This window comes from Falco cherrug, chromosome 5 (assembly GCF_023634085.1).
Source record: "Falco cherrug isolate bFalChe1 chromosome 5, bFalChe1.pri, whole genome shotgun sequence".
Taxonomy (NCBI): domain Eukaryota; kingdom Metazoa; phylum Chordata; class Aves; order Falconiformes; family Falconidae; genus Falco; species Falco cherrug.
In genome coordinates, this window is record NC_073701.1 from 35,429,684 (window position 1) to 35,455,867 (window position 26,184).

The following is a 26,184-nucleotide window of genomic DNA, read 5'->3' on the forward strand; positions in this document are numbered from 1 at the left end:
TCCCTAACAGGATTTACACTCCCAGAGCTGAAATCACCCCTACAAGCAAGGCTAATGCTGCCACTTGCCAGACCCCTCAAAAAAAAAAAAAAAAAAAAAAAAAAGAGCAGTCATGAACTCAATGCAAATTGAATCACAGCTGCCAAATTCCGCCTGGGGATGCAGGAGCTGAGGGCCTCCCTCAAGCCCAGTTTTCTGCTAGAGACCCATGGCTGTCCCAGAGAGCATTGTCCTGTGGGCGAGCGACTTGATCACAGAGCCGTAGAGATTGGGGATATTGTTGTTTGCCTTCCTGTTGCCACTGATATGCTAGTGCTGTCGTCAAGATGGAGCCTTTCGGCGTCCTCAAGGGCTGGTGCTGGTGTGCAGTATTTTCTGCCACAAAATGACCTCTCATATGGCGAGGACTTCACTTGCTGTATCATTGTCTTCCTCCTCTGTCCTCATTCCTTTCCCTCAATACTTCTGCAATACTCCCGAGGCACTTCTGAATCCTGAGCTGACTTCTGGCTGTCTTTAGTCATCCTCCTAGCTGAGTTTGCAGCGGGGAAAATTCCCCTTCATTTATGCTGTCTCTTTGCCTGAGCTCTGACAGGGTCTCCATCTTGGCCTTAAAGCTCAGAATTAGGACGGCCCTTTCGCAGGGAAGCCATCTCTGGTGCCAGCTAGGGAAGGTGAGGAGAAGAGGCAGAAGATCAGCCCGTAGGGCAGACTCTTGTGCATCCCCGTTGGGTTGCCGCAAGTGCTGCTTGGGAGAACGGGTGGCAGCAGTTCCACAGAACAGCTTCTCTCCTTCTCCCCAGCGCGCTGCCCAGCTCGCCCATCTGATAAATAGCAGGTTGGAGGGGTGTTGGCACCGATGCTTTGTTTTTAATGTGCTGTTTTTCTAAATTCCCATCAAATCTCGAGGAAGGGTGTACTCTGGTTCTGCTTCCTTTTGACCTTTCGTTAGCTCTTGGCCACAAGGGATGAGGTCCCACACTCGCATGTCTGCGTGTTTGCAGCGGTGCCGTTCGGCCGGGGGGTGGGGGTGGGGTGTGTTTTGGTTTGGCTTGGCTTTGTTTTCCTTTCCAAAGATGGGCCTGATGAGGAAGGAGGGAGGGAAAAGTTGAATTAAGAAAAGGCAGCTTTTGCGGTTGGGGCGCAGGATCGAGAGTCAGCAGACACAGGTTCTATTTCTGGCACCGCAGCAAAACTTCCTGGATGTCGCTGGGCACGGCAGCCCGCACATCCCCGCCTCGCCTCGCCTCCCTCCCGCCGAACAGCGAGCGCTCCTGCCTCCCCCCTGCCTCGCCCCGGGGCACGGGGAGGGATGCTGCCGCGCCGGAGGGGCCGGCTCTGCCGTGGGGCTGCGGGGCGGCACCGCGGCTCCGCCTCGACCCCGCAGCATCCTCGGGGGGCACCGCCTGGCCCGGCGCTCGCTACCGCAGCCCGCTCCGTACAGCACCCTCGGCTCTGCCGCGGGCCGCCGCCCCCCCACAAGGCGCTCCTTTGTGCGAGGAGGCGGGGGGCGGCCGGGCCGGGCCCCGGGGGGGGGCGGCGGCGGCGGCCCGCGGCGGCGGCGGCCCGGGGGGCGGGCGGGCGCGCCGGGGGAGGAGACAGGCGGGGAGGGCGGCACAAAAGGGGCTGCTGCAGCCCTGCCCGCCGCTGCCGGCGGGGCTCGGCGCGGCATCGCGGCGCAGCGCATCCTTTCCCGCGGCCGGGAGGAGGTGCCGGGCCGCTCCGCTCCGCGGCGGAGAAGGAGGAAGGCGGCGGGGGGCTGCGGGCTCGCCTCGCCTCGCTTCGCCGCGGCCGGCGCCGAGCCATGCCGGGGGGCGGCGGGCGGGCCGGGGGCGAGCGGCAGCCTCGCCCCGCCGGGGGCCCGGCGGGCACCGACGCTGCGCCGGCCGGGGGTGAGTGAGCGGGCGGGCGGCGGGGCTGGGCCGGCGGGGGGCGGCGCGCACCCCCTCCCCGGTGGAGCTGCCCCGGGGCTGCGGGCGCTGCGGGCAGCGGCGGCGGGACCCCCCTCCCCTTCCCCGTCCGTCCCCCACCCGCCGCTGCCGCCACCTGCAAGTTGTGCGTCGGCCCCGGGGGTGCGGCGTCATTCCCTGCGGGCACTGTCAAAGAGGCTTCCCCCGCCGAGCCCCCACCTTCCCGCTCCTTATTTATTTATATTAGTGTTATTTTTTTCTTAGTCTCCCCCCTTCCTTCCCCCCCCCCCAATAATCCCGGCATCCCCTGCTAGGGGGAGCATCGGCGGTGGGGAGGAGGGAGGCGATGCTGCCAAGCCCCTTGCCGGGTGCGGGCTCGCCGGGGATGGAGGCACCCTCCGGCCGGGGCACTGCAGCGGAGGCCCATCTGCTGCCCGTGCTCGGCAGGCGAGGAGGGCACGGGCTGGGGATGCGTGCCAAGCCTGCAGCAAGCGAGAAGGAGTAACAGGAGTGTGCGCGTGGGAGGGAAAACATACATACAAATAGATCCGTATGATCATCAAACGTCCCCTCTCCCCCTGCTCTGTCTCCATGTCAGGTTGCTGTAATCCCCCCGTTGGGGGCTGGCTGCAAAGGGACGTGGGCAGCCAAGTTCTCCCTGCTCATGCAGGGCTGTCAGGTCGCTGCTGGGCTGGAAATAGATGTATGTCCTGCTGGAGTGGCACAGGCTGGCGGAGCTCTGTCCTTGTTGGAGTTTAGCTCCCTGGGTGAGCATGACAAGGGTGATGGGGAACATGGCATCTGCTGCAGCTCTAGGCTTCCTGAGACAGCTCAGCAAGGGAGGGAGTGCAGAGCGGGATGGAGAGAGGCTCCCCTTGGTGCCTCAGCCTGTGGTTTTCCTCTGGGTGTTTCTGCAGGCTGCAGTTCCCGGAGCCCTGCCTGTTTCCCAGAGCTGAAGCTGGGGTCTCGCACGCCTCCTTCCACCCTAAGGCGCAGCTTGGGTCAGGAGAGAGCCTGCCCTGTCTCCAGCACACAGCGTGGGTGCCGAGCGCCTCCCCTCCCAGAGAATGGCCCTCCAGTTAACTCCAAATCCCTCCCCTTGAGTGGGAAGTTCAAGCCCGTGAAAACATGCAGTGGCACCATTGCTAACAAGTATGACTTGAGTCACTGGGATCCCCCAGCCCTGTGCGAACAGTTTCAAACTCCCACCTAACTCCTGCCCTCGTCTCCCCACCCCCTGCAATGTGTGAGTCTGCAGGAACTTTTCAGGACCCCTCCCCGAAGGGTGGCTCTCGTGCTCGGTAGATCCCACGTGCAGAAAGGGTGTTACAGTTGAGCTGGAGCCTGTGATTTAGGGAACACTTGCAAGCCCTTGTTGCTGAAGCCTGGTTGCTGCCAGCTCCTCTGAGAAGAGCTGAAATCAAGCAGGACCTGCCATTGCTTGAGCCTCAGACAGCAGAGAGGCATCTCAGAGGGGAGGGAGAACTGTGGGCTCCCCAGCACATCTCCAGTTTCTAAAGCCCCCAGTAAAAACAGCTATAGCACCTGCGCTGGTTTTTCAGCCTCAGTAGTAGTGCTGGGAACATGTCCTCCAAGCTGGGTGGAAGAGCGGTCTTTTGAGCTATTCCTGGGGAGCCTCCAGGCTCCCTGTAGTGTTATAAAGCAAGCTTTGAATGAAAGCCATTGAGATCTGCAGAAGAGTGAAGCTTCAACTCTGCCACTGCATGTCATAAAAGTCCCTCAGAGATTTATAGCTTCTGTATACCCTTGGGTGATTTTGCAGTAGTGGTAAGAAATCCACTGCAAGGTATAACATTCCCTCCCTGGGAGGACTCTGTTGCACCTCCGTAGCTTGTTTATTAATGCCCTGGATCTGGCAATTAGATCCTTGGGAGAAGGAAAGGACTCAGGCTAGGTGCAGGTGAGTTTTCTTGCTCTGTTCCTAATGTGGTGGCCCAGCTGCTGCCTTTCATGCCGGCACACCTTTGGTCCTAGGTGCTGTTGAGGCTTACGTCCATCAGAGGTGCCCAGAATGTGGGGGACCGTTTCCAAACTGGGTTCAGGGGCTGAGCTGCTACCTGCCTCCCTCCCTGCAAATGCTGATAAGATGGGGAAGAGTTGCCTGCGTGGCCCGCAGGGGTTGCCTTAGCAAGGAGGTCAAGAAGAGGAGATGGGAAATAGTGTGTGTATTTGCATGGATGTTAGCTTCAGGGGGTGCTCCTAGCTGTAAACACTTACCTAGAGTACTTGTGCCCAACACAAGGCAGGGATAGCTGGTCTGGAGTGTTGCTGGGGTGCTCTGTGCTCACAGAGCCTGCTTAACCTAGGCCAGGTGCACGACAGCAAGCACAGATACACTTGGTGTGTTTGCCTGGGGAGCGTACCTATGAAGTTTGTGTGCTTGTGCGTTTCTCATATGCCTTGTGTTTACCTTTCTCCTCCTTCTCCCACGCACGACTGGTTAAGTATGGTGTGACTTTGTGGCCTGCCAGATTGGTGTCACGTGCTTATTGCATGTCTTTTAAGGGATGCTTGTGTGACAAACATAGGTGGGTGGTTGCTGGGTACACATAGCAATGCACACAGGTCCTGCTGGGTGTGCTTACCGTGGAACGCATGTACTTTTCTAGAGTTTCTGCCCGCAATAAAGGTGGTGTGCATAAACAGCTGTGGGTACAGCAGTTGTCAGAACAGTGCGCTTAGATGTTATTGTGCGTGCTCAGTGTGTGAAGGACACCTTGGGACAGAGAAGTTTCTGCCTGTGCCCCTCCCTTGCTTTGACCTGTCAGCAAGCACAGATAAACGCTGTCTCATGACAGGGTTCAGAGCAGAGTTTTTGGCTTGCTGTGTCTGAGCTTCCTCCTATCTTGAGAATAGCAACTTTAAGGTGCACCAGCTATCACAAATTGATGTCTTCCCCCTGGTCCCTGCATTGGATCATAAAGGTGGAGGAAGGAAGTGGGGGAATTTGATGATGGATAGATGGGGCAAGCTGGGCCAGCATTCATTCCTAAAGGCTGATTAGGTTTTAGGTGGAGTTAGTTGCTCTAAAATGAGCCCTTTGTACATTGTTAGAATCTGTGACCCAATCAGTGGGATGTAGCTGGAGGAGGTGGTGCTAACGAAGGCTGGTACAGCTGACGATAACTCTGGCAGAGAGGGAGGCGGAGGGGTACTGACTGGCACAAGATCTTCACATCTTTAGGTCAGTGTAAGGTGCCTCAAACGGCTGGTTCATGTTACCAGCCCTGACTGTAGAAGAGAGTGGCTAGTTGTCCCTACCTGCATTTCCCTATCACCCATCAGTTCTGCAACAAAAGGTCAGGCTGCATTGCATTTGCCCTGACAACAGGATGGCATCTTGTGGTATTGCAACAAAGCGTTACAGTGGGATCTGAAATTTGGGGAAGGTGGGCACATGGGGCAGTGCAATACAAGGGGACATAGGGGTATGTTTGAGGAATGCCCACTGTTCCCCACCCTGGATGTTCTTGGAAGGGTGATGACATCTGCAGTGCACACATGGAGTGTGCTGTCAGGTCAGTGCTGCAGGCTGGCCTTGAGGAGCATTGGCAGAGCTGCGTGAAGGGGGAAAGCTTGGTATCGTGGGCAGCTCCAGGTCAGGTTTGGGGTGTTTTGATAAGAGTTAGGAGAGTGTGTGGTTGGGACTGGACTGTGCCATAGTAGCGATGCTGTGGGGTGCCAGGACCAGCAGCTTGTCCTAGGGACCAGGGCGTAGTTGCAGCCACATTGCTGCTGAGTTCCCCCTTCTGAAGGAGGTGGGAGGAGATGCCTTTTGCTGGAGCAGCCATGTAGGGTGCACAAGAGCATTCCATGTTTCTCCCTGTGAAATGGACTCTGGTTGCAGCTCTCAGGAAGGCAGAAAGATGGTTTCTTTACTTTCCTTTTCAGAATTCTTTGCGCTCCCTGCTGTGCAAACCCTTTACTTCCTTCAGGCTCCTCCTGAAGCACAACAGGTACCTCCTGCTCTTCAAACCCCTGAACACCTGGGACAGGGCAGGTGTACTTCTGTGCTCAGAAACTTGCCCGGTGGAGCTGATGGGTGAAAGGGAGTGCAGCACTGCACTCTGAGCTTGCTTTCATCGGGTAGGCTGAGGGAAGCAGCAGCATGAAGGGAACTGGCTGCCTTACAAAAAGTCAGGGCTTGTTCTTGAGCCATGATCTAGGAAGTGATTATTCCCTGCTTTAGGATAGCAAAAGTTACCCGAGCTGCTCGCTGTGGGGGCCTTGGCCTTTCATAATGAAATAACACCCCTACCAGGTTGGATAGGCAGCTTGATGAGATCGGTTAATGTTCCCTGTTTCCCCAGCTAGGTGAGTGGCGAGGCCTGTGTCTAAATAGGGTTCTCCCCCCACCCCCAAAAAAAATCGGCCATGGCTGTGGGGTGTGACCAAACTGAGCTCTGCCAGCAGTCTTTTTCAGCATGTAATGCAAAAGCTGCAAGCAGCAGGAGAGGTGGGTATGGCTGTCCAGGGGGAGAGAGGCAGTGGGGGCAGCTCCTCTTTCTGAGGATCATCTGAGTCTTTGCATTTTATGACAAGGTTTCTCTCCAAGGGCCTTGAAGCAACCCATAAAGCTGCTTTTAATTAGGCCAGCCCACCGCCTTACCTGGAGTAGAAAAGTCTCTCTCCCATTTCCCACCCAGGGAAACTGAGGTGTGGAGCAAGGCGGCGATGTGCCTGTTGGTGCACACAGAGGCTCCGCAGGAGAGCAGCAACTGAAGCACAGCACTTCCATTCTTCCTTCACCGCCGGCTGTCTTGGAAATCCCAGAGAACAGCCGGGTGTGGGTGCTGTGCCAGGGGTTATCGATAACTTTCTAGTCACCGCTTGGATCCTGTTGCCCTTTTCACTGCACATATCGCCTTGTTCTTGATCTGCCGCCTAATCTATAATCCCGGCTCCCTGCTGCCTTTCCCTTGGAGTGCTGTTTTCCCCTTGGTGTGTAAATCCTTACAGGCTGGGCCAGGGTTAGCAAGGAGAATCAAACTGTCATCTGTTTAAGGCTTTGGGGTAAATTTTATCTTGGGATATTGCTGACTGTGTCTTGCATGATACCAAAGCTGCAGCAAGCAGATTTGAAGCATACCGAAAGACTAATGCAAATTAGACCCGCTGCATAACAGCTTCAGCAGCTGTGAAACCTGCGATCTAAACGCAGGTATCTGCTACGCTGACTTTATCTGAGTTAGGATCCCCTGTTTTGGCATGCAGATACTGGAACTGAACAAAAAGCAAGAGAGGCAGTATGGCAAAGAGGCATGAAAGGAAGTCTCCCTCCTGGATGCTGAGCCCTTTAAGAAAGAAGGGGAAGGTAAACTAGAGCCCTGAGATTTTAAGCTGGTTTTGCTGAGGCTGAAGAGAGGGCTATGGCAGCACTTTCAATTCCTGCTTCCTCTGGCTGGGCAGCAGGGGAGAAGGAGGAGGACGGAGGCCTGCGCAGACTGAGCATGTTGGGCGCAGACCGATGGCAGAGGCGGCGGGAGCTGGGGAAGGTAGGGCTTGGGGAGACGCGTTTGCCTGTGCAGAGGCTGAGAGCAGGGGGTGCTCCCTGTGTGCGAGGAGGTGCTGTGTTTGTGGAGCTGGTGGTGCGAGGGCTGGCTCAGAAGCAGAGTAAAGGGCAGGGTAAATCAGGAGAACGGTGCCCTGAGGTGATCAGCGTGAGCTGCACGCTGTTGTTGAGTGACCCCGTTGCTGAGGGAAACCTCGGTGGCCCCGATGCTCAGGGAGGCAGTATCTCCCAAAGGCAAAGGAGCGAAAAGCAGACTGCAATTCTCTCTGCGTTCAGTTCGGCCTTCCCTGTACGATATTTGTGCTAGTGTAAAAGTGTTCCTCCTTTCCTGCCTCTGGAGTGTTTTCTCCTTCCCACCTGCCCCAGTAATCCTCGCCTCCGCGCCTGGCTGTGCCGGTGCTGCCCGGCTGTGGCTCTCCCCAGCTCCCCGCGGCCAATGTACCGAGCAGCCCTGCTTGAAGGGGACACGATCTTGCTGCTTGGTCTCCTGGGGCTGTGTGAGGTCTCTGGGGAACAGGTGGGTTAAAGGAATTGCTGTTCCCCTATCAGCCCCGTGTCCTCAGATACCTCCTGTCATGCTGTTGCTTGGTGCAGGCCTGACTTAGCAAGTGGCTGCTGTGCTCTCAGATATGTTCTGTTGGCGCAGAGCCTCTGTGGCCTCAAAATCCCTATCTAGCAGCAACTTCTGGAGCAAGGGTTGACCACACCTGCATTCAGCTTGGCCAGAGGGATGATGGGATTGCTTTTGCATAATTTAGCAGTCTCTTGAATTATTTATAGTGCAGTTGTGCTCTGGAACAGAGTCTTCTTGCTTCCCGTGAGTGCTGGGGTGGGAGGGGGGGGGGAGGGAAGGGAAGGGGAGTTTGTCAGGCATCCAGAGTCTATCACTTAGTGATGAGGAAGTGCTGTAGGTTTCCTTTCTGCCTGTATGTATTCACGTATGCCTCTGCAGCTGAACTGCCCTGAAAATCCAGTTTGGGTTTCTACATCACTCAGGTGTGTGGTACTGTGGAGCATCTCTGTGGCTTGGGACTGTGAGAGGTTCCTGTGTTTGGACCCTTGTCTTTGCAGTAAAGAGATGATGTCAAGCTGGAGACAGGGAATCGGGTGCTTGGATATGGTGCCTGACTCGGTTACAGTGCTGTACTGTGGGTCTGAAGCAGGGATCATTGGGACTGTTTTTTAAAATATTCAGATGCTTGAGAGCATTTTTTCTTTCAAAGGCCCATCTTGTCCTGCCAAAGTATTTTTTAGCTTTAGCATGATATGGTCCATTGGACTTTACAAGAAATCATAAGAACCTGAAGACTTGAAAGATCAGGTGGTTGAGCAGCAAACTGTGCAGCTGAAATTCCCATCGTTTCTCAGTAATTAAACCCTGAAGAGCAACCAGTTGAGGGCAGAGGGAGACCGGGGCAGCTTTTTACTGGCTCTTGCAGCAGAAGAGCATCATGAAGATGAGCTGGGTGGGCTGAGCACCCCCACCAGCTACCTATGAGCTTAATACACTATGCCCCTCTGCCTCACTATGGCAGGTTGCTGTACCATGCAGATGGGCTGTCCCACTCCTGCCTGTCTTGTCTTGGTGACTTCAACATGACGATAGCTCCCTGCCCTGCACATTCTTCTTGTTCACCACCAATTTTCGTGGTGTGCTTACACAGTTTTTGTCTTCCTCTTCTCCTTCCTTTTTGACCTGGCTGTGGCAGCTGACTTCTCAGAAACAGAGTTCAATATAAATGTTTGTGTTATTAAAGACCTGGAAGGGAAGGGAAAGGGCTGAGGGTGGAGAGAGAAAGGAACTTGGCCTGTAATCAAGTGATTGTGGCAGTAAACTGCTCTACTTAACAGTACAGTAGACAGAAATGCTCAGCTTCCCTGTTTTTATCTGCACAGTGTCAGTTTGTGGCTTTTGCGTTTGGGGAAGAGCTGGCTGGACAATTTCCAGATGTCCCCTGGACAAGTAATGCTGTCCCACCTGGCCCTGGCCTGGTTCTTGGGTTCTTCAGCCTGAAACAAAACTCATTCTTTCATTGAATGGTTTTAGCTCTTGTCAGGGATGTTGGCAACTGGCTAAATGCAAAGTTCTTCCTCATCTTTCTCAAGGAATAAGGCAATCTAAGGCAAGAATGTGAAGACAAATGGTCCCAAGACCTCTGTGATGTCCAGGGCAGCATTTGGTTTCACTAATTTCTCCCTCTTTGCCTATAGACCTGCTCCCATTTCTCTCCCCTTGGTTTAATCTGGAGATCAGGGTACTGCTTTGCTTAGTGAAAGGGTATGTTTGTGCAGAAGAAGTAAACATATTGTTGAGACCCAGGCCTGCTGCAATGCCTGTAAACAAGATCCAGCCGTCTGTGGGAGGCAGAAGAGAGATTTATGTGACCCTGAGTTAAGTGCATTAGGAGGCTTTTGATTTCATTCTGGGAAACTGCCCCTTTTCGTTGTACCATATGCCTGTTACCGGCATAGAGCTGTTGCTGAAGATTTGATTTGTGTGGATTTAATCCGAGGGGCTGTGATGCTGCAATCAGAAGGATAACATAAGCAGGGGGTTGTCTCTGCAAGCCGGAGGTGCTTTGCAGAGCCCCTGAGCCCATGCCCTTTGTCCACCCCAGAGGTGGGAGTACGGGCTGATTTACTTCTGCCTTGGGGCAGGGCACTGAAGAGCTCTCTGCCCATCAGCACTTTCTTTCTGAAAATAATAACAAAGTGAAGTGGCAGCAGGGGATCCAGACGGCACTGTGTCGAGGTCTTGCCTAAGTCTTGAAAGAGGAAATGAAGAACAAAGGCAGAAGAGACAAATAAATAAGGGTCTGTTCTTGGTCCAAGAAAAATTCCCATGGGCTCGTGTAACAGTCTCAGCAAGACGTGACACTCCCAGGGCTGGAGTTAGTTTTTGAGAAATAAAAGGAAAGGGGAAAGAGGTGACAGAATAAGGAGCAGGGGGTCGGGGATGGGGAGGAGAGAAGGAGGGAGAGACACCCTAGAGAAATGTCTCAGGATGGAGTCAGGTTTCTCCAGCTGTTCCTGGTGAAGAGGGGTTAATGCTCTTTGCATGGGATTGGCTGGTCACCAGAAATTCAGGGAAGAGGGGGATCCGGGGGCTGCCAAGAGGGACCCCTGTGGCCTGAAAGGAGGGGAGGAGGGGAAGGAAGAGGCTGGGAACTGCTCTTCCAAACAGTAATAGATCGGCTACTGTGGGAAAGTGAGCACACTGCCAAACCCCAAGTGGTTGGTGATGGATGGGGGAGGAAGGAGGGCGGGGATGGAGGGCCAGCTCTTCTCCGTGGCCGCTAGGATCTTGCTGCTGTTCCATGGCCTCTCTTTATTTATTGTCTTCCTGGGGTTTAATCACTCCCCCCCCCTTGATCCGTCTTGGAGAGCTTTTATCCCCGGGATGCACAAACAACTGCCACCCGCTTCAAAAATAGCTGGAGGCAGCGTGGTTTCTGCCTGCCTGCGTGGGTCTGTGCACAGTACCCATCACCATGGCATCAAGTGCTTCTTGCCTCCTTCCTCCAACTGCCTCGCTCTGAGCCCACAGGGCACCCACCTCACCTTCCTCTGGGCTCTTCAGCCTGCATCTCCCTGTTGCTTGGGCTGTTAGTTCCCAGGAACTTTCCTGCTTTCCTTTGCACAGGGCTTATGTTCATAGTCTGGCACGTGTCTGTCATGTGGTCTTCACCCATGGACCCTCAGCTATGAGGGTAACCAGTAATCTTGACTGCTTGTCTTGGTGCTGTTCTGAGGATTTGTGATTTGTACTCCACTTTCTTGGCATACATGGACTGCCTGCCAGGATCTGCTTTGAAGGCAGTTACCTGCTGCTGCTTCTTCCAGATCCCGTCTTGAGATTTTCTCCGTCCCTGATGCTGCTGGGAGGAGTTAGTGGGCTCATGGCCATTGAATTGGGGGCCTTGTTGGAGACTTGGTTAGATGAACAGCGCTTTAAAAAGCCCTGTAACTTTGAGTGACTGAGGTTGTATCTACATGATACCACAGTTTGGGTGAGAAGTGAGCTGGTGAAATAGTTTAGAAAGTTTCTGCTGGTCAGCTGCTTGTTCTCATGCCTAGGCGTTTTCTTAAAAGTTTATTTTTAACCCAGTTAGATCTGCTGCTGATTTAGCTTTCCAAAGCAGACTTTCATACAATTGACAACTTGAATTCGTACAACTGGGGGGTGGTGAGCTGTGAAGGTGGTGAGGGAGGGAGGAGAACCTATGAAACAACAGCCTGTGTTACCACATGCCTCACTGGAGGTCTCTGAAAGCATGATTTTCTTTTATCATCAAACAAAATGTTTTTTCCCTGTCCCTCTCTGTAAGATACTGAGGCTAGATGGGAGTTCTTGCATGCTGCTTTGATTACCCCATGGCCTGTCTGAGGGCGTAAGTTGCTTCTTTGTGTGGCTTTGTCCCTTTTTCCTTTCCTTCCTCGTCTCATGATGGAACATTCTTTCCCTGTAAGATAACCAAAGTCAAGAAGTGATAGAACTAGGCAACTCAATTTTGCCCTGCTGTAATAGTTGCACTGTTGAAGCAGTGAGCAGCCGCAGTACTGTATCTGGCTGGGAGAACGTCCTTGCATCCTTGGTGTGCATGTGTGTACTGCAGAGTGCAGTGAGCAGTGCCTCAGCTCACCCTCTGATGTCCTGAAAGCCCCGAGCTTGGAGCCAAGTGGTGACGCAATCTCCAGGGCCATCACAGCAGTCTTCATGGAACCAGCTGTTTTGAGGAGGCAGTAGGCAGGGCTGAGGAAGAGTTCTTCCAGGATATCAGGTGTAAACGAAGGAGAGAAGATAGAAGAGCCGCTCGTCCTTCAGTGGAAAGAGCACTTAGATTAGTGGTGCTAAGGAATGAAAACTGTGGCTTCTGAGAATGTCTGACAGATCAGAGTATGCTGAGGCATCTCTGGAACCATGGGAATTCTTATGGTGAGACTGGCTTTATCTGGGAGGCGATTAGTTATGAGGGAGCCCAGTACAGCTGAAGGATACAAAAAAGACTATTTGATAGATTCCAGTGGAGTTGGAAATCTAGCTTGAAGTTTTCTTTATCATGCAGTACTGTACCCTTGTGATGTTCAAGTACTTCTTGGATAAAATTAAACTGGTGTCTTTTAGGCCGTTATTGGGCTTCAGTAGAGTCTTCTCTGAGAAGTTCTTCTTTTAAACTGGGGGCTGGAGAATTATGTAATTATGCTGCTATTAGTATTATGGTTGTTACAGTAGGAACAATCTGTTCAAGTGGAAGGTTTTATAATGGACTCTGAAGGTGTTCAGATGCTGGTCTATTCTGCTGACTTCTGGAAGATCAGTCTTGAGCCAAAATCCTGTCAACAAGGACCATTTTATCTCCAGGTCCCTTGTGTTATGTACAGAGGGTCAAAAGCTGCTTTGTCCCAGAGTGTGCAGCTATCTTGCTGTGGCTGGAGATGTGGCATCTAAAATAACCAAGGCTTAGTCCACCAAAGAGCAGGACAGGACACTTGAGAGAAGAGTCGAAACAGTGAAAGCCTGTGGAAAGTGTGGAGTCCAAAGGTACTGTGCTTCCAGGAGATGAAGTAGTGAGCAGCCACAGTACTTAAAAAGCTGGAGGCTTTGTATTGCATCCATCTTAGTTTCTGTATGCAGCAGATTGTAGCTACTGGCACAGAGCATTTGGGTTTCCTACAATAAAGCATAGGAGAAGACACCTGTTTTCTTTTTGACCACAGATATTACTGGTTAGTTGAGGCCTGGTAAGGTCTCGCACACGATCTGGAGGCTTGTGGTTGACATGTGCATCATGTGTCTGCCTCCACTGGGAAGGGGAAGGCAATGCCTGTGTTTCTCAGCTGTGCTCTCCTCTCACTGCTCCCTGGCCAACCTCACCTTAGCCTTGTGTAGATTCACCCTTTAGCTGTCTCGCCCCCCCCCCCCCCCCCCCCCCCGCTTCCATCCAGTTTTCTTCGTGGGTTGTTGACACCCATGAATGGTGTGTAGATGGCAGCTCTGGAAGTCAAATGGATGCTATGGTGGCACGCTGTTGAGTGGTCACCTTATCTCTGTTCGCCTCCCTGTTGAAAGGGAGGGAAGATGCTTAGGGCAGAGCCTCACTCTCCATTAGCCTGACCTTACTTGAAGAGTAACTGTGCTGGATGGCTTGCTCCAGCTGGTTCTGCTGGCAGCAAGTCAGTGGCACTTTGTGGTCAGTTGCCTTGAAGCTACAAAGGAAATGCGTAGCATGAGGTATTGCTGTATTGCATTAGTGCAGTGGGCAGCAGCTCTTGATGAAGGTTGTGGAAGAATGTTTTATTTGGTCCTTGAAACTTGAACGGAAGCCAATATGGACCTGCTTGCACTCAAACTGCCTTGTACTGTGACTGTCAGAACTTCCTGCTGACCACCTTCTAGCTTGCACTCCCTGAAAACACCGTGGCATCCTTCATGTCAGAGATGCTGAGCCCTAGCTACCTTCTGGTACGTCCCACTTCTCTCCTGTGCAGCTTTGTAATATAATATCCTTTTCCTATCCTTAAGCAAAGTGTGATCCTTTTGTCCCTGGGCTAGTCACGTTTTCGTTGTAGACAAATAGTAGGTTTTATAGTTTCTCCTTACTGCTGTAGGTGTTTGCAGGATAAGTAACATGAGATTTTAGTGTTTTGAGGTACTGTGACCCCAATGCATGTTGTGATTCCTGTTCCCTATGGATGACAGGTAGAGCTAGTATTTCGGAAGTGTGGAGCCTGTTCGTTGCTTCTAGCTGGAGCAGAGAAGTGAGTTTGGCCCTCAGTGTGGAGTGGGGGATGGAAGTCATGCTGGATTTTAATCTGCCATGTGAAAGTGATTCCAATTTGAATTGTTGCTTTGTGTTGAAGTGTCTGAGTGATGGGCAAATATGTTACTGCATGGGTGTTACGGGATAACTTTAGGCAGAGGAGATGAGCATCACTGTATTAAGGGTAAAACCACAAGCGGCTACACTGACTTGTCCCCCACAGCAGCTTTTCTTCTGTAACTGTGGGAGAGGTCTAGGGAGTCTTAAGTCCCATGCCCTAAAGAGATGGAGTGTGGGGCAGCAGGCATCCAGTGGCTTCTTGCCAGTGTCCTCCAGAAGAGAACATTAGGACTGGTTAACTGCCAGCTCTTAGTGGTGTGTATCTTTGGCTCCTTGAAAAATCAGGATGTGATTTCAGGATGGTATAAATCAACTGGCCACTTGATATAATGGCAAAGTAAAACAGTAACAGGAGACTGGGGATAACTCATATACATACCGCTTCCAGCTTTCCTCCTTCTCTGAAAGCCCTTCTCCTGCATGGTTGAGACATAACTTCAAGCAAGGAGATATCAAAGGGATCCCTTACAAAAAGAAGCTTTCAGCTTGTCTTGCCAAGACTGAATGTTGGAAGCAGTTTATAACTGCATGTTCCCTAAAGAGCTTTGTCTTAATGGAGCTGACCGTCCATACTCCTGGCTTTTTCTCCTACTTGAACATTAAAGCTTTTCTTGCTGTTGTTTTTAACCTGACAGCAACTTGATCACTCTCCCTGAGATCAAGTTGACTCTTTTCCCCTTCTCACTCAAAACTGTCAGAAGGGAAAAACCTCTTCTTGCTGTTTTCTATGTTTCTGGTAATTGATGGCTGCTTTGTGGCAGAGTAGCTGGGCTCTTTTATGACAAGCAGAGATGCCTCCCTGACTGGTACCTCCTTTCTCATTTCCACCACATGTAAACGTTCTGGATGGGGAAGGTGGGTAATACAGTCTTCCTTCCCTGCTGGCCTCTGTCTCCAATTAGCTACTGCGCAGACATATCTTTCACTGCATTGCTGATCAGACGTTGTGGGAAGGGCTATGTGACTGATGGTCTTTAGCATCTGGGCCCACCCAAGACTGCATGACTGCTCTCCAGTCCTTGGCAGGGGAATCCCTGGCATGTGAGAATGGAGGTGGTTGTGGGGGAAGAGGTTTTGAGGAGGACGCAGCCTGCTGCATTGCTTCCCTCCTTTTAGGAGGAGATGGGAAATGTGCTCATGTTCCCACTCCCTAACAAAGGCAACCGAGCAGTGAAAAACTGCTTCCTGGGACATGTCAGCAGCAAAACAGCAGAGGGTACTGCAGGGCCAGCTTGCTTGGGCAGAGCTGCAGGGCAGGGCTGTGCAAGCCCAGGCCAGGCTGCAGCAGCGGGAGGCAGCGCAGCTGTGCACGGGCTGAGCCTTGCCCGGGGGGTGAGGAGCTGCAGTGCCGTGTGCTGAGCCTGACAGATACTGATGTATGCAAATGTCAAGTGAGGAAAATATGCCGTACTTCCTAAAACCATGTGTCCTGCTATGCTGAGATGGCACACCACATCCCAGAAAGTGAAGCGGTTTGAATGTCAAGAGTTACAACCTTTGTCTGCGAATTTACTGTAGCATGTGGAACATCAAAGCCATCTGGGAAGAAGATGATGATGTGCCTTGTGTGACTCCTTCAGCAGCTGCCCTCTGTCCTGGGCCAGCCCAAAGCTGGCTGCCCTGCATTTGTGTGTCCTGTAGGAACTGGAGTGAAATCAGCATTACCTGGCAACCGCTGGGATTGCTTTATTGAAGCAGGCCAGGCATTCATCTCACCCAGGTTTCAGTGTTTGAGGGAGCAACCTGATGTCTGGAGGTAATGCCTTGGAGAAAGGGCAGGACACCTGACTGGAGAAAGCTGTACTCATTTACCAGTGAGGGACGCTTTCTCCTGACAGCCAGTTGCTACCAATTTAGTGTTTTCAGCTTTTTTGTGCCCTTCTCTTCCCCACAGTTCAAGAGGGAGCAAAAACTGGTGACATGCAAGGAAAAGGCACTAGAGTCCTCTACCTTGCAAGTGATCTCGCTGCTCTATCAAGACATTAATGGACCCTTAAGACACACACACCCCCCCCCCCCAAAAAAAAAAAATCTGGACACAATGGGGGCTCTTGGGGGGTTTCTTCAGCCCCTTGTTTTGCCCCCACAAAGAAAGCTTGATGGCGAGCCCGAAGATGGTCCTTCATGGCTTTGAACAGAACATCCAGCCCCGTCATGGCTAGGCCACCACAAAGATGGTTGCTCACCAGCTGGGCTATGACCAGGCATATGAGGTTGGGCTGTGGAGCCCTGGCAGGTGGGTGGAGGAGGTGAGGGCCTGCCCTGGTGTGGACCCCTGAGGACAGCCACCATTTCCTCCTTCCCAGCCCACGGGACAAGATGGCATCCTGGGGGCACAGAAAACCAGGACCTGGCCCCTCTGCTGGCCTGTGTCATGTCATAGTACCTGAAAAACCCCTGTAATACACATTAATGAATAGGATCAAGCTATCTCTTATTTTTCTTGAGTTTTTTTCTTTTATTTTTTTTCTCCCGTGGCATTGCTTTAACTTTTCTACCAGCTTCAGACTTGCAGTCTTCCCCTTCAGAGCTTGACATGGGACTCCTCACTGCGCCACCCGAGCATGGGGGATGGCATCAGTGGACAGTGGTTCTCACTTAAAAAGGTGACCGCAAAGTGTCCAAAAATGCTTGTTGCTGAGCTGTAAGGTATAACTGCAGACAACCCCTCTACTAAAGTCAGTATCCGAGCCATCTGTAGAGCGCTGAATATGTTTTCCTTTGGGCAGTTGCCATCTGTCTGAATGCTTTATGGCTTTTCGCTTCAGTATTAAATTCTCTCCAAGTTAATCAGTAAACATGCTTCGCTGTATTTTGCTTAATACCCTCTGAACCAGCGGGAGTGGGCTGGGTGCTTCATCCCCCTGCTCCCACATGATGTGTCGGCTGCGGGGAGCCCCAGTGCAGGGCAGTGGGACAGCCCCTGTGTGGGGCTGGTGGCGTGGGGCAGCTCCCCTGTGCCTCCCAGGGGGGAGGGCTGCCTCCTGGAAAGGCGTTGCTGGCACCATTGCGTGCTGGGTGGAGAGTTTATAAGTGATGGCACAGCATCTGTGGTGCGTCTCAGGAACTTTGGCCCTGGCAGGAGGCAGGGTGCGGAGAGCTGCCACGGGCGAGCGTGCTGTGCAGGGGGCACAGCGGTGCAGGTGCACGCATGGGGCTCCAAGGGGGGCTCTGCCTCTTCACCTGCTGCTGCACAGGGGGTTTCATGCTCCAGGGAGGACTGCCTGTGCGTTGTAAAGGGCTTTTGGGTGACCTTGTTTCCCCATGCACCTTCACCCCAACCTTCCTTTCCCTAAACAGCAGGTGAGCACCTTTTCTGCTTTTCTTTGGCAAAGCATTGGTTGAGCTTAGTTTTTTCTTTCTTTTTTCCACCCCCATTCCCCCCACACCCTGTCCTTTGTAGTCTTCAATCACTTCTCCATGCCTGAGCTGGAGGAGGGGAGATGCTGTAGGGAGAGGATGAAGGCAATATTTTGCACTTGGAGAGAAGGGCTCTGCGCCGCTGGCTTGACACAGATCTGTCATGATGGCACAGTATTACTAGCGGAGACAGCCAAGCATTTATTTTAGCCACCTGATCCAGGTGCAAAACACCTCAGCATCTCGTCCACAGAAAACAAAAAGCAAAGGGCAACATTTGGAGATACAGGGGACGTGAGAGGGAGGGGAGAAGAGTGAAAGTGAGATAATCTTAATTTTATTCTTTTCTCCTGTTCCCTGTGTGAATTTGGCTAACCTTTCCTAGGAAAAAAGGTGGGGTTTAGGGTGCCTGTTGAGCAAACACTTGAAAAGATCTGAGCAGCGTAGGTTCTGGCTCTGGCAGCCTGGCTAATGATCTTCGTCCTTTAGAACTGCCTCTCTTGCACCATTCATGTTTCAGCTGTGTACCCCTTACTCTTGCCTTGTCTGTCCTGCTCTCTGCTCTCTCTTCATCTGCCCTCAACCCTCTGGTGATGCAGGGCCTGGGGAGACCTATGTTAATTTTGTTTCCATCAATAAATGGGGACAAATCTATGAAGTGTGGTGACTTCACTAGATCATTAATCATCGTTCTGGATTTCCCATCTTTCTATCCTGTTGCCATTGCCTTTCTTGTCTTTGTGAGTTTATAAGACTGTGACTGATCTAGAAGAGGTTCAGCTTGGTGTAACCCACCCAAGACAAAACGCCCAGTTCAGATGGCAGGGGGTGGGGGGAGTAGTTCTTGGACTCAAGTCTTGGAAGTTGCATGCTGAATTTGGACCAGCTGTCTGCCACCCCCAGCCTGGCTTTCTACCGGTGGTAAACTTTTTGCACCTCAGTAACTATTGAATGTGACTTTCCTTTTCATGGCTTTTCCACAGGATGAAGATGAGACGCCATAAGCTCTTTCTGACTCTCTGCATGGCTGGTCTCTGCCTCATCTCCTTCTTGCACTTCCTCAAGGCCCTTTCCTATGTCACCTTCCCCCGGGAGCTGGCTTCACTTAGTCCCAACCTTGTCTCCAGTTTCTTTTGGAACAATGCCCCTGTCACACCTCAGGTCAGCCCTGAGCCAGGGGGTGCAGAGTTCCTCCGCACACCCCTGTACTCCCACTCCCCCTTGCTCCAGCCCTTGCCCCCCAGCAGAGCCAGTGAAGAGCTGCACAAAGTCGAGTTTGTGCTGCCAGAAGACACAACAGAATATTTTGTTCGTACCAAAGCCGGTGGCATTTGCTTTAAACCAGGCACCAAGGTGTTGGAGAAGCCACCTGTGGGAGGGCGGCTGGAGGAGCGAGCGGATGGCGCAGCCTCGGGGCGGCCGGCTCGCAAGCCGCTGAGTGCCAGTGGGACCAAGCGGCGCAAGTGGGTGGAGTGCGTGTGCTTGCCGGGCTGGCACGGCCCCAGCTGCGGGGTCCCCACTGTGGTCCAGTACTCCAACCTGCCCACCAAGGACCGCCTTGTGCCACGGGAGATCCCCCGGCGGGTCATCAATGCTATCAACGTCAACCATGAGTTTGACCTATTGGACGTCCGCTTCCACGAGCTGGGAGACGTGGTGGACGCCTTCGTGGTGTGTGAGTCGAATTTCACAGCCTATGGAGAGCCACGACCCCTCAAGTTCCGTGAGATGCTCCTCAACGGCTCCTTCGACTACATCCGCCACAAGGTGCTCTACGTCTTCCTGGACCACTTCCCCCCCGGCGGCCGCCAGGACGGCTGGATCGCTGACGATTACCTGCGCACCTTTCTCACCCGGGATGGCATCTCTCGCCTCCGCAACCTGCGCCCAGATGACGTCTTCATCATTGATGATGCTGATGAGATCCCGGCCCGTGATGGTGTGCTCTTCCTCAAGCTCTACGATGGCTGGACGGAGCCCTTTGCCTTTCACATGCGCAAGTCGCTCTATGGCTTCTTCTGGAAGCAGCCAGGCACCTTGGAGGTGGTCTCAGGCTGCACCATGGGGATGCTCCAGGCTGTCTATGCTACCGACGGGATCCGTCTGCGGCGGCGTGAGTACTACACCATGCCTGGCTTTCGGCAGTATGAGAACAGCACAGGACACATCCTGGTGCAGTGGTCGCTGGGCAGCCCCCTCCACTTTGCTGGCTGGCACTGCTCCTGGTGTTTCACCCCAGAGGGGATCTACTTCAAACTGGTGTCGGCCCAGAATGGGGACTTCCCCCGCTGGGGTGACTATGAGGATAAACGAGACCTCAACTATATCCGGGAGCTGATCCGGACTGGTGGCTGGTTCGATGGTACTACGCAGGAGTATCCCCCTGCCGACCCCAAGGAGCAGATGTATGCTCCCAAGTACCTGCTCAAGAATTACGAGCGGTTCCGCTACTTGTTGGAGAACCCTTACCGAAAAGCAGAGAGCACTGGGTGAGGCCACTGGGGCTCGCATGGGAAATCAGAACTTCACAACAAAGGGAAGGAGTCGGGTGTTTTCATCTGTTCTTTTTCTTTTTTGTTTTCTTTGGTTCTGGGTGGGGTGTACCATTTCTCCAGGATCTCTGCCTTCCCTCCCTTCCTTCTCTTCTTCCCTTCATCCAGGGTGATGTCTGGGGATGTGAATTTCTTGGTAACGGGAAGGGAGGCCTGGGCAGGAGGAGGAGAGATGTTTGGGACCTACTCTGGCAGTAGCATAAAGACTGTCTTGCATTTCCCGGACCTCTTCGGCTGGCTGGAGAGAATCTCTGCAGCCAGCTGGTGGATTTTCCTCCGGGGGAGGCTGGGAGGGTCCCATGGGGAGAGAGGGCAGCTGTTCCCATCCTTTGTGGATTGGAGCAAGCACAGATGTGAGTCTGGGCTATTCAGTGAGCGTGTGAGTCAGCAGGCACAAACTGATGCGAGTGGTCACGTGTGCAGATGTGTGTCACAGGCATTTTTTTGGATGAGTGAATGTGCAAAAGCATCTCAGTATGCGTTTATTTTTTGTATACCTCTATATTCAGAGTATTTTGGGGAAGGGAAATCCTTTGCTTCCAAGGTGTTCTCCCCAACATGCAGCCTCGTCCCACAGGCTTAATGCGTCTGTCCTGGGCTGTATCTTGTCCTGATGCTCTACCAATCCTGGAGCAGACAGATGGGAAGCAGAGGAGAAAGCAGATTTATTTTTTTTTTTAAACTCCTTTTTCACCCCTGCCCCCACAACACTGCATTGGCTTGGCCCACAGAAGCTGAAGCATCTTCCCTGCAGTACATGCTTCTATTGGAGCTGGGGTGAGCTGCAGGGTACTTAATCAGATGGTGGGAGTGTACGTTTACAAGTGCATGGTTTCCTATGTGCATGAGTGCTAACATGCATGGTTTTGGTATGCACGTGGGCGTTTGATACCAGTATTGGTATATTGGGGGGGGAAGGGGACATAGTTGGGCTTAGGGGGGTGTGTGCTTTCAGGAAATGGTGGTATCCAGAAGTTGTGGTCTCTGTCTTGGCATGGATGACTTTTTGGGGAATTCATAGGAAAGGGCCAGGGAGAGCACTGGCTCTGCATAGCACTGTTGCGTGCTTCTGTGGCTGCCTCTGCAACACTGCAGGCTCTGTTTGTTGCAGGGTCGCTGCTTACATGTGCTGGCCATTTCATCTTGCTGTAAGGTAAAAGGGAAAGGAGAAGGGCAAAGCTCTGAGTCAGCAGTGGGTGTTATGGAGAAACACAAAGCCTGTCAAAGGCACAGGATCCGTCTGCTCTTAGGGTGTGAGGGAGCTCATGGAGAAAGAGGGCATAGGCAGACTTTCCTGGGGACCAAGAGGCTGTTTTGGGACAATCGTGCCATCCAGAGAGCATGTGCAGCCTGGGCTGTGCAGACAGGACTGTGCAGAGGAGAGGGAATCTACAGCACTAGTTGCAGCTGGTTGGGCCAGTGTCTGCTCAGAGTTTGCCAGTGATGGGTGGTCAGGATCTGGCCCATCTTATTGGTTCAGCTCATTGAGGACGCAGATCCTCATCTCCACCCATACCGCCCTTCCTTAGCAGATGGCTTGATGGAGTGCCCGGAGCCTGGGCTGTAGTGGGCAGAGGGTGAAAAACATGGTGAAGTTGCTCTGTTAGCCTTGCAGTGGAAAGACTGGCTCATGTTCCAAGCATAGTAGTGAAGATCATACAGAGGAGGAGGAGGAAAATGATGGCATAAGGAAGAGTGACCCTGACATCGGGAGTGCTGTGTTGAAGCAGGAGGGTTTCCATTGCCATTAAGTCATTCCATCAGGGTCCGTATTCCTGTGCTGTCCAACCTATTCCCAGCCTTGTGCCTCATTCCCATCTCTGTATATCTTTCTTTAGCCCTCCTATCCACATCTCTAGAGAAGTAAAAAACATCGACAATAACTTGATTGCCTAATAAGACTGAGACTGGAACAGAATAAAGATGAACATTCTTTTTCTGATCAAACTGAGCTTAGCTTCTTCCACACCTAAGCCATAATGCCTGCTTAGAAGAACTGAAGGACTTTGATTTAAAAAAAAAAAAAAAAAAAAAAGGCGTTCTCGCTTCTGCTGTGTCTTCCCCACAGGTAGAAAAGTCCCATTTGGGAACCTAGTGGAGGGAGGAGGAGCTCTGGTAGGCAGAATGCTCTTCCCCCAAAGGGAATCTGTGGCTCTTCTAAGTGCAGGTTTGTTGATGCAGCAGGACGGAGTCTTGTCGCAGTCACAGGGTCCTTGTGCCAGATCGCTGCATGGAGGTCTTCGGTGTACAGGGATTATAGAGAAATGGGGATCCAGCTGAGAGGAGGAGTCTGCTTTGAGCAAGATGAGAGCGGTAGCACTGAGGCTGCAGCACAAGGGGGACATGCTTTCCCCAGGGGCAGCCGGAGGAGAGCAGGTGTGTCAGCTCGTGGGATTCAGTAGCAGAAAAGTATGGAAGGAAGAATCTGTTTTTCATTTTTACTCTTGGAGGGAGCCTAAGATCTAATCTCAGACCTTTGGCTTTGCCTTATCTTTGTGACAAGAACACAAGGCCAGTGCCAGGCCTTGCTGAAGACAGGAAAGACAAGTCAGTCCGTGCATGGGTGCTTTGGCAGCAGCAGAGCCCTGTGAAGCAGGGGCTAAAGTGCATGTGTGCTAGGGCTGCACCTTGTTATCTTCTACAGTGGGAGCAGCCTCTCCTCTGGTACCAGCCCTTCTCATGCATGGGCATCCTGGGGGATTTTTAGTGCACTGCAAGTCACGTTTTCACTGCTGGGTATGGCCCTTGGCTTGGGAGTTTCAGATGAGCCCACAGCTGCAATATCTGGATCTCCTGTTCCTGAAGTGTACAGCCTGTTACCTTCGCTCCTCTCTCATCCACTGTTTGTTCCATCATTCTCCACCTCTCCCTCTGAATTGCCTCTCCCTTCTGCCCCCTTGGGCAGAAGCAGAAGGTCTTGCTGGAACAGTAGTGCTGGGTCTTTTCTGCAGGACTCTGGCCTTGTTCTCCTGGACTTACTTCCTTACTCTTAGAAAATTAAATTTAAAACAGACTTCTGTTGTGGTGGGAGGAAGGGGCTTTACAGATGAAATGCGTTCTTTTTTGTTTCTCAGGAATTGTTTAAACATTTTTTGATTTAAGGCCAAACCAGTCAATGCTTCTGTCTAATTTGTCTGGCTAACCCTGTGTTTATTATCCTTAGGGGCTAGAGTGCTTGTCATTAAAAATCATCCTCCTTGTTCCTGGAGGGGACGAGGACTAGCAAGCTGACTTGTGCAGAGTGATTTCCCAAGGTGGTGGGTTGCCCTCTGTCCAGCCTTGCGTGTGCTGCTGTGCCAGGGCCTCGGTGGCCAGCCACCCTCCCAGACCACCTCCATGGGAGGGACCGCAAAAGCATGTGGGGGTGTGGAGTGGCAAGAGGCAGAGGAGGAGGCAGGTTTGGATCAGATCCTCATTTCCTAGTGCTGAACTCTGAGGTGAGTGTTGAGGCTCCTTTATCTTGTCTGAATCAAGTCCTGAGGTTTGAGGAGGCATAGGGCTAAAAACCCCTGGGCTGGAACTGGGATCAGGCCACCAGAGCCCAAGTCTGTTGGTTGCTGCAGCCGTGAGCAGCGAAGCCATGTGCCCGCTGCCTGTGGGAGCGAAGCTGTCCAGTGGAGAGAGAGAAAGCATTGCCAGACTTTCCCTGCAGCCTTCTTCAGCTCTGTGTTTTTTCTGCCCCAGCACCTTTCCACCTTCTAATTAATTGGTGCAAGGGAGGACCGGATAGTAGGTGAGGCAGCGTGTGGCATTCCCAAGCCTTGCTCTTCGCTTTCTGTCTGCCCATACCTGTTATTGACTTTCTGTGTGCCTCCCACCTAAAAATGGGATTGTGTGCCCCTGCAGGGCTTTGGACTGGGGAACGCGTCGTCTTCCTTGACCGCAGGTGAAGGGAAGGACATGGGCTTTGGTGACCTGCAGCAGGTGAACTTGCTGAAGCAGAGGGAACCGCGCAGGTCAGCCATCTCAGCCCCTCCGGAGGACTGGGGGTAATGCTGTACCCAAGTGATGGACAGAAAAGATGAAGTGGTTTTGTGCCTGTGTGGTTGGTAATGAAGGATGACATGCTCAAGTCCACTCTTGCTGTTGCTTTCTCTCCCTGTGTCCTGCTGAAGTGTTCGCTGTCACGCAGCTCAGGCCAGCCTGCTCTTCATGTCTCTGTGGCAGGTGAAAAGGGGGACCTTGTGGCCTCCAGGTAACATAAGAGTCAGGATGGAGGGAGAGTTGGAGCAGAATGGGTATTTGTTCCCCTCCACCCCCCTTGGTGTATCCTTGTGGGACAGTAGTGTGTTTTCCCCTGTTGAACAGCCGCTGGGTCTGCCCCTGTCTCCCAGCTCCTGCCAGCAATCTCCGTGGCTGCTATGCCTCTGCACTGTGAAGACACGTGTCCGGGGTCACTCCTGGTCCGATTAGTGAACACTGGTGATGAAGAGGGAAGGGATGGCTCATCCTGGCTTCACTGACCTCAAACCTTGGTGAGAAAGGAGGGAAGTGAATGGGAGAATGGATCCTGAATCCCTCCACCGTTGTGTGCCGTGCCCCCCCCTCCCCCAACCTCCCTTCGGATTTCATTGGACAAACTTGCTGTTATTATGGAAAGGGAGGGGGAGCTGGAGGTAAGGGGGTGGCAGGAGGGGCTCAGATCCAGCGCCAAGAAAGAAGAGCTGTTTCTAATGCAATACACTGACATTTAAAGCTTTGGGGACTATAGATAACAGATTAAGAAGGGATCTGAAGTAATCTGAGACTAAGATTTCAAACCACTGTTTTTTCCTTCCTGTACGGATGGGATGATGATGTAGTATCATCCTGGAGGTGGTCCATCAGCACTTCTGAGCCTGGGGTCCACCTGGACCTATTGGTGGTGTTGCCCCTGGGGCAGCCCCAGAACACCCTGCTTTGGCAAAAGAATGCGTGGACTTGCCAAAAATAAAATAAAATAAAAAAAATTTAAAAAAGGAAAAATAAGAGTGTCTGCAAAGCTCCTTTCCACTCTGTAATTTATAAAGAGCAAGTAATAATGAACTTTTTGTAAGGATAAATCAAATGTACATTCTGAAATCATTTTCTCTGTAAATGATTGGATTTCATTTCACCCTTAAAGGGATGCTTAAAAGGAGGAGATAATAATAAAAAAAATTTACAAAGTATGAAAGGAAACCAAGGGGGTGTGTGTGGCAGCTTTTATTTCTGATCGCCGGGCAAAGGGGCCACTGGAAAACAGATGAGGGAAATTGCTTCCCACCTTGGCAGACTGTGTTCCTGGGAAGGGAGATGGAGGGGGAGCCTTGGGTGGTTTGGGGAATGATTCCTGATTTTGTGGGCCCAGGTCAGATTAGGTGACTATGAGCACATGAAGGCACACAAGCAGGTAATGATGGCTGCCGGCCGAGTAGTTCTCAGAAGAGCTGGTGGATGTAGGAACCAGCATCACTGCTCCTTAAATGGTCCCTTGTCACCACCTTCCCTCCCTTGGATGCACCCACTTTTTCAAATAAAGCTGTGGAAAACCCTGGAGCCCCAAATTACACCTTCCCCACTGCAGAAATGTCTCTTTTCAGCATGGTGCATGAGAGAACATGACCTCCTTGTTTTGGCTTATTTTAAAACCTGTCTAGTGTAATTTTGACTGTTCCCATTATTTGGTATCAAAGCGTGGTCCTCCTCTGAATCATCCTAAGCATCTGGCCTCAGCAGTGCCTTTGGCAAGGGCCTTTCACAAGCCATCTACAGCTGTTTCACTTTTTACCTTTTTAAGTGTCTTGCACTTCAGGTCCATTCCTGGTCCCTTTTAGAGATAGCGACTGTAAACGTCACAGGTTGGTTTCCATAAAATCATTAGATCCAGCACATTCCTTTTTCTTTCTCTCTTCCACATCAGACCAATGATTTCAATTCTCCTCTTGTGGAAGAGTCTCTGTAAAACTAGAGATTTGTGTTGTGCATGC

General features: G+C 52.2%; 2 protein-coding genes across 4 annotated transcripts in view; one reads left to right on the plus strand and one right to left on the minus strand.

Moving 5' to 3' along the window:
• RPL3 (ribosomal protein L3) overlaps nucleotides 1-17,944 on the minus strand; it is an 86,022-nt gene extending 68,078 nt beyond the window's left edge. Inside the window, exon 1 of the mRNA XM_055712190.1 lies at nucleotides 17,924-17,944. Within this exon, the coding sequence (XP_055568165.1) occupies nucleotides 17,924-17,926 (3 nt within the window). The 5' untranslated portion in view covers nucleotides 17,927-17,944. The remainder of the gene's footprint in view (nucleotides 1-17,923) is intronic.
• Nucleotides 1,636-25,400, plus strand: MGAT3 (beta-1,4-mannosyl-glycoprotein 4-beta-N-acetylglucosaminyltransferase). Of its 3 annotated transcripts, none has more exons than XM_055712186.1 (2): nucleotides 1,636-1,892; nucleotides 18,668-25,400. In XM_055712186.1, exon 2 carries the CDS (start codon nucleotides 18,669-18,671, stop codon nucleotides 20,175-20,177), a length of 1,509 nt encoding a protein of 502 aa, XP_055568161.1. In that variant the 5' UTR covers nucleotides 1,636-1,892; nucleotide 18,668; the 3' UTR covers nucleotides 20,178-25,400. The 3 variants fall into 3 exon arrangements, with proteins under 3 accessions (XP_055568161.1, XP_014141793.2, XP_005446805.2); XM_014286318.3 differs by lacking the exon at nucleotides 1,636-1,892 and adding an exon at nucleotides 2,257-7,426; XM_005446748.4 differs by lacking the exon at nucleotides 1,636-1,892 and adding an exon at nucleotides 7,448-8,260.
• Nucleotides 25,401-26,184: the final 784 nt, after the last annotated feature.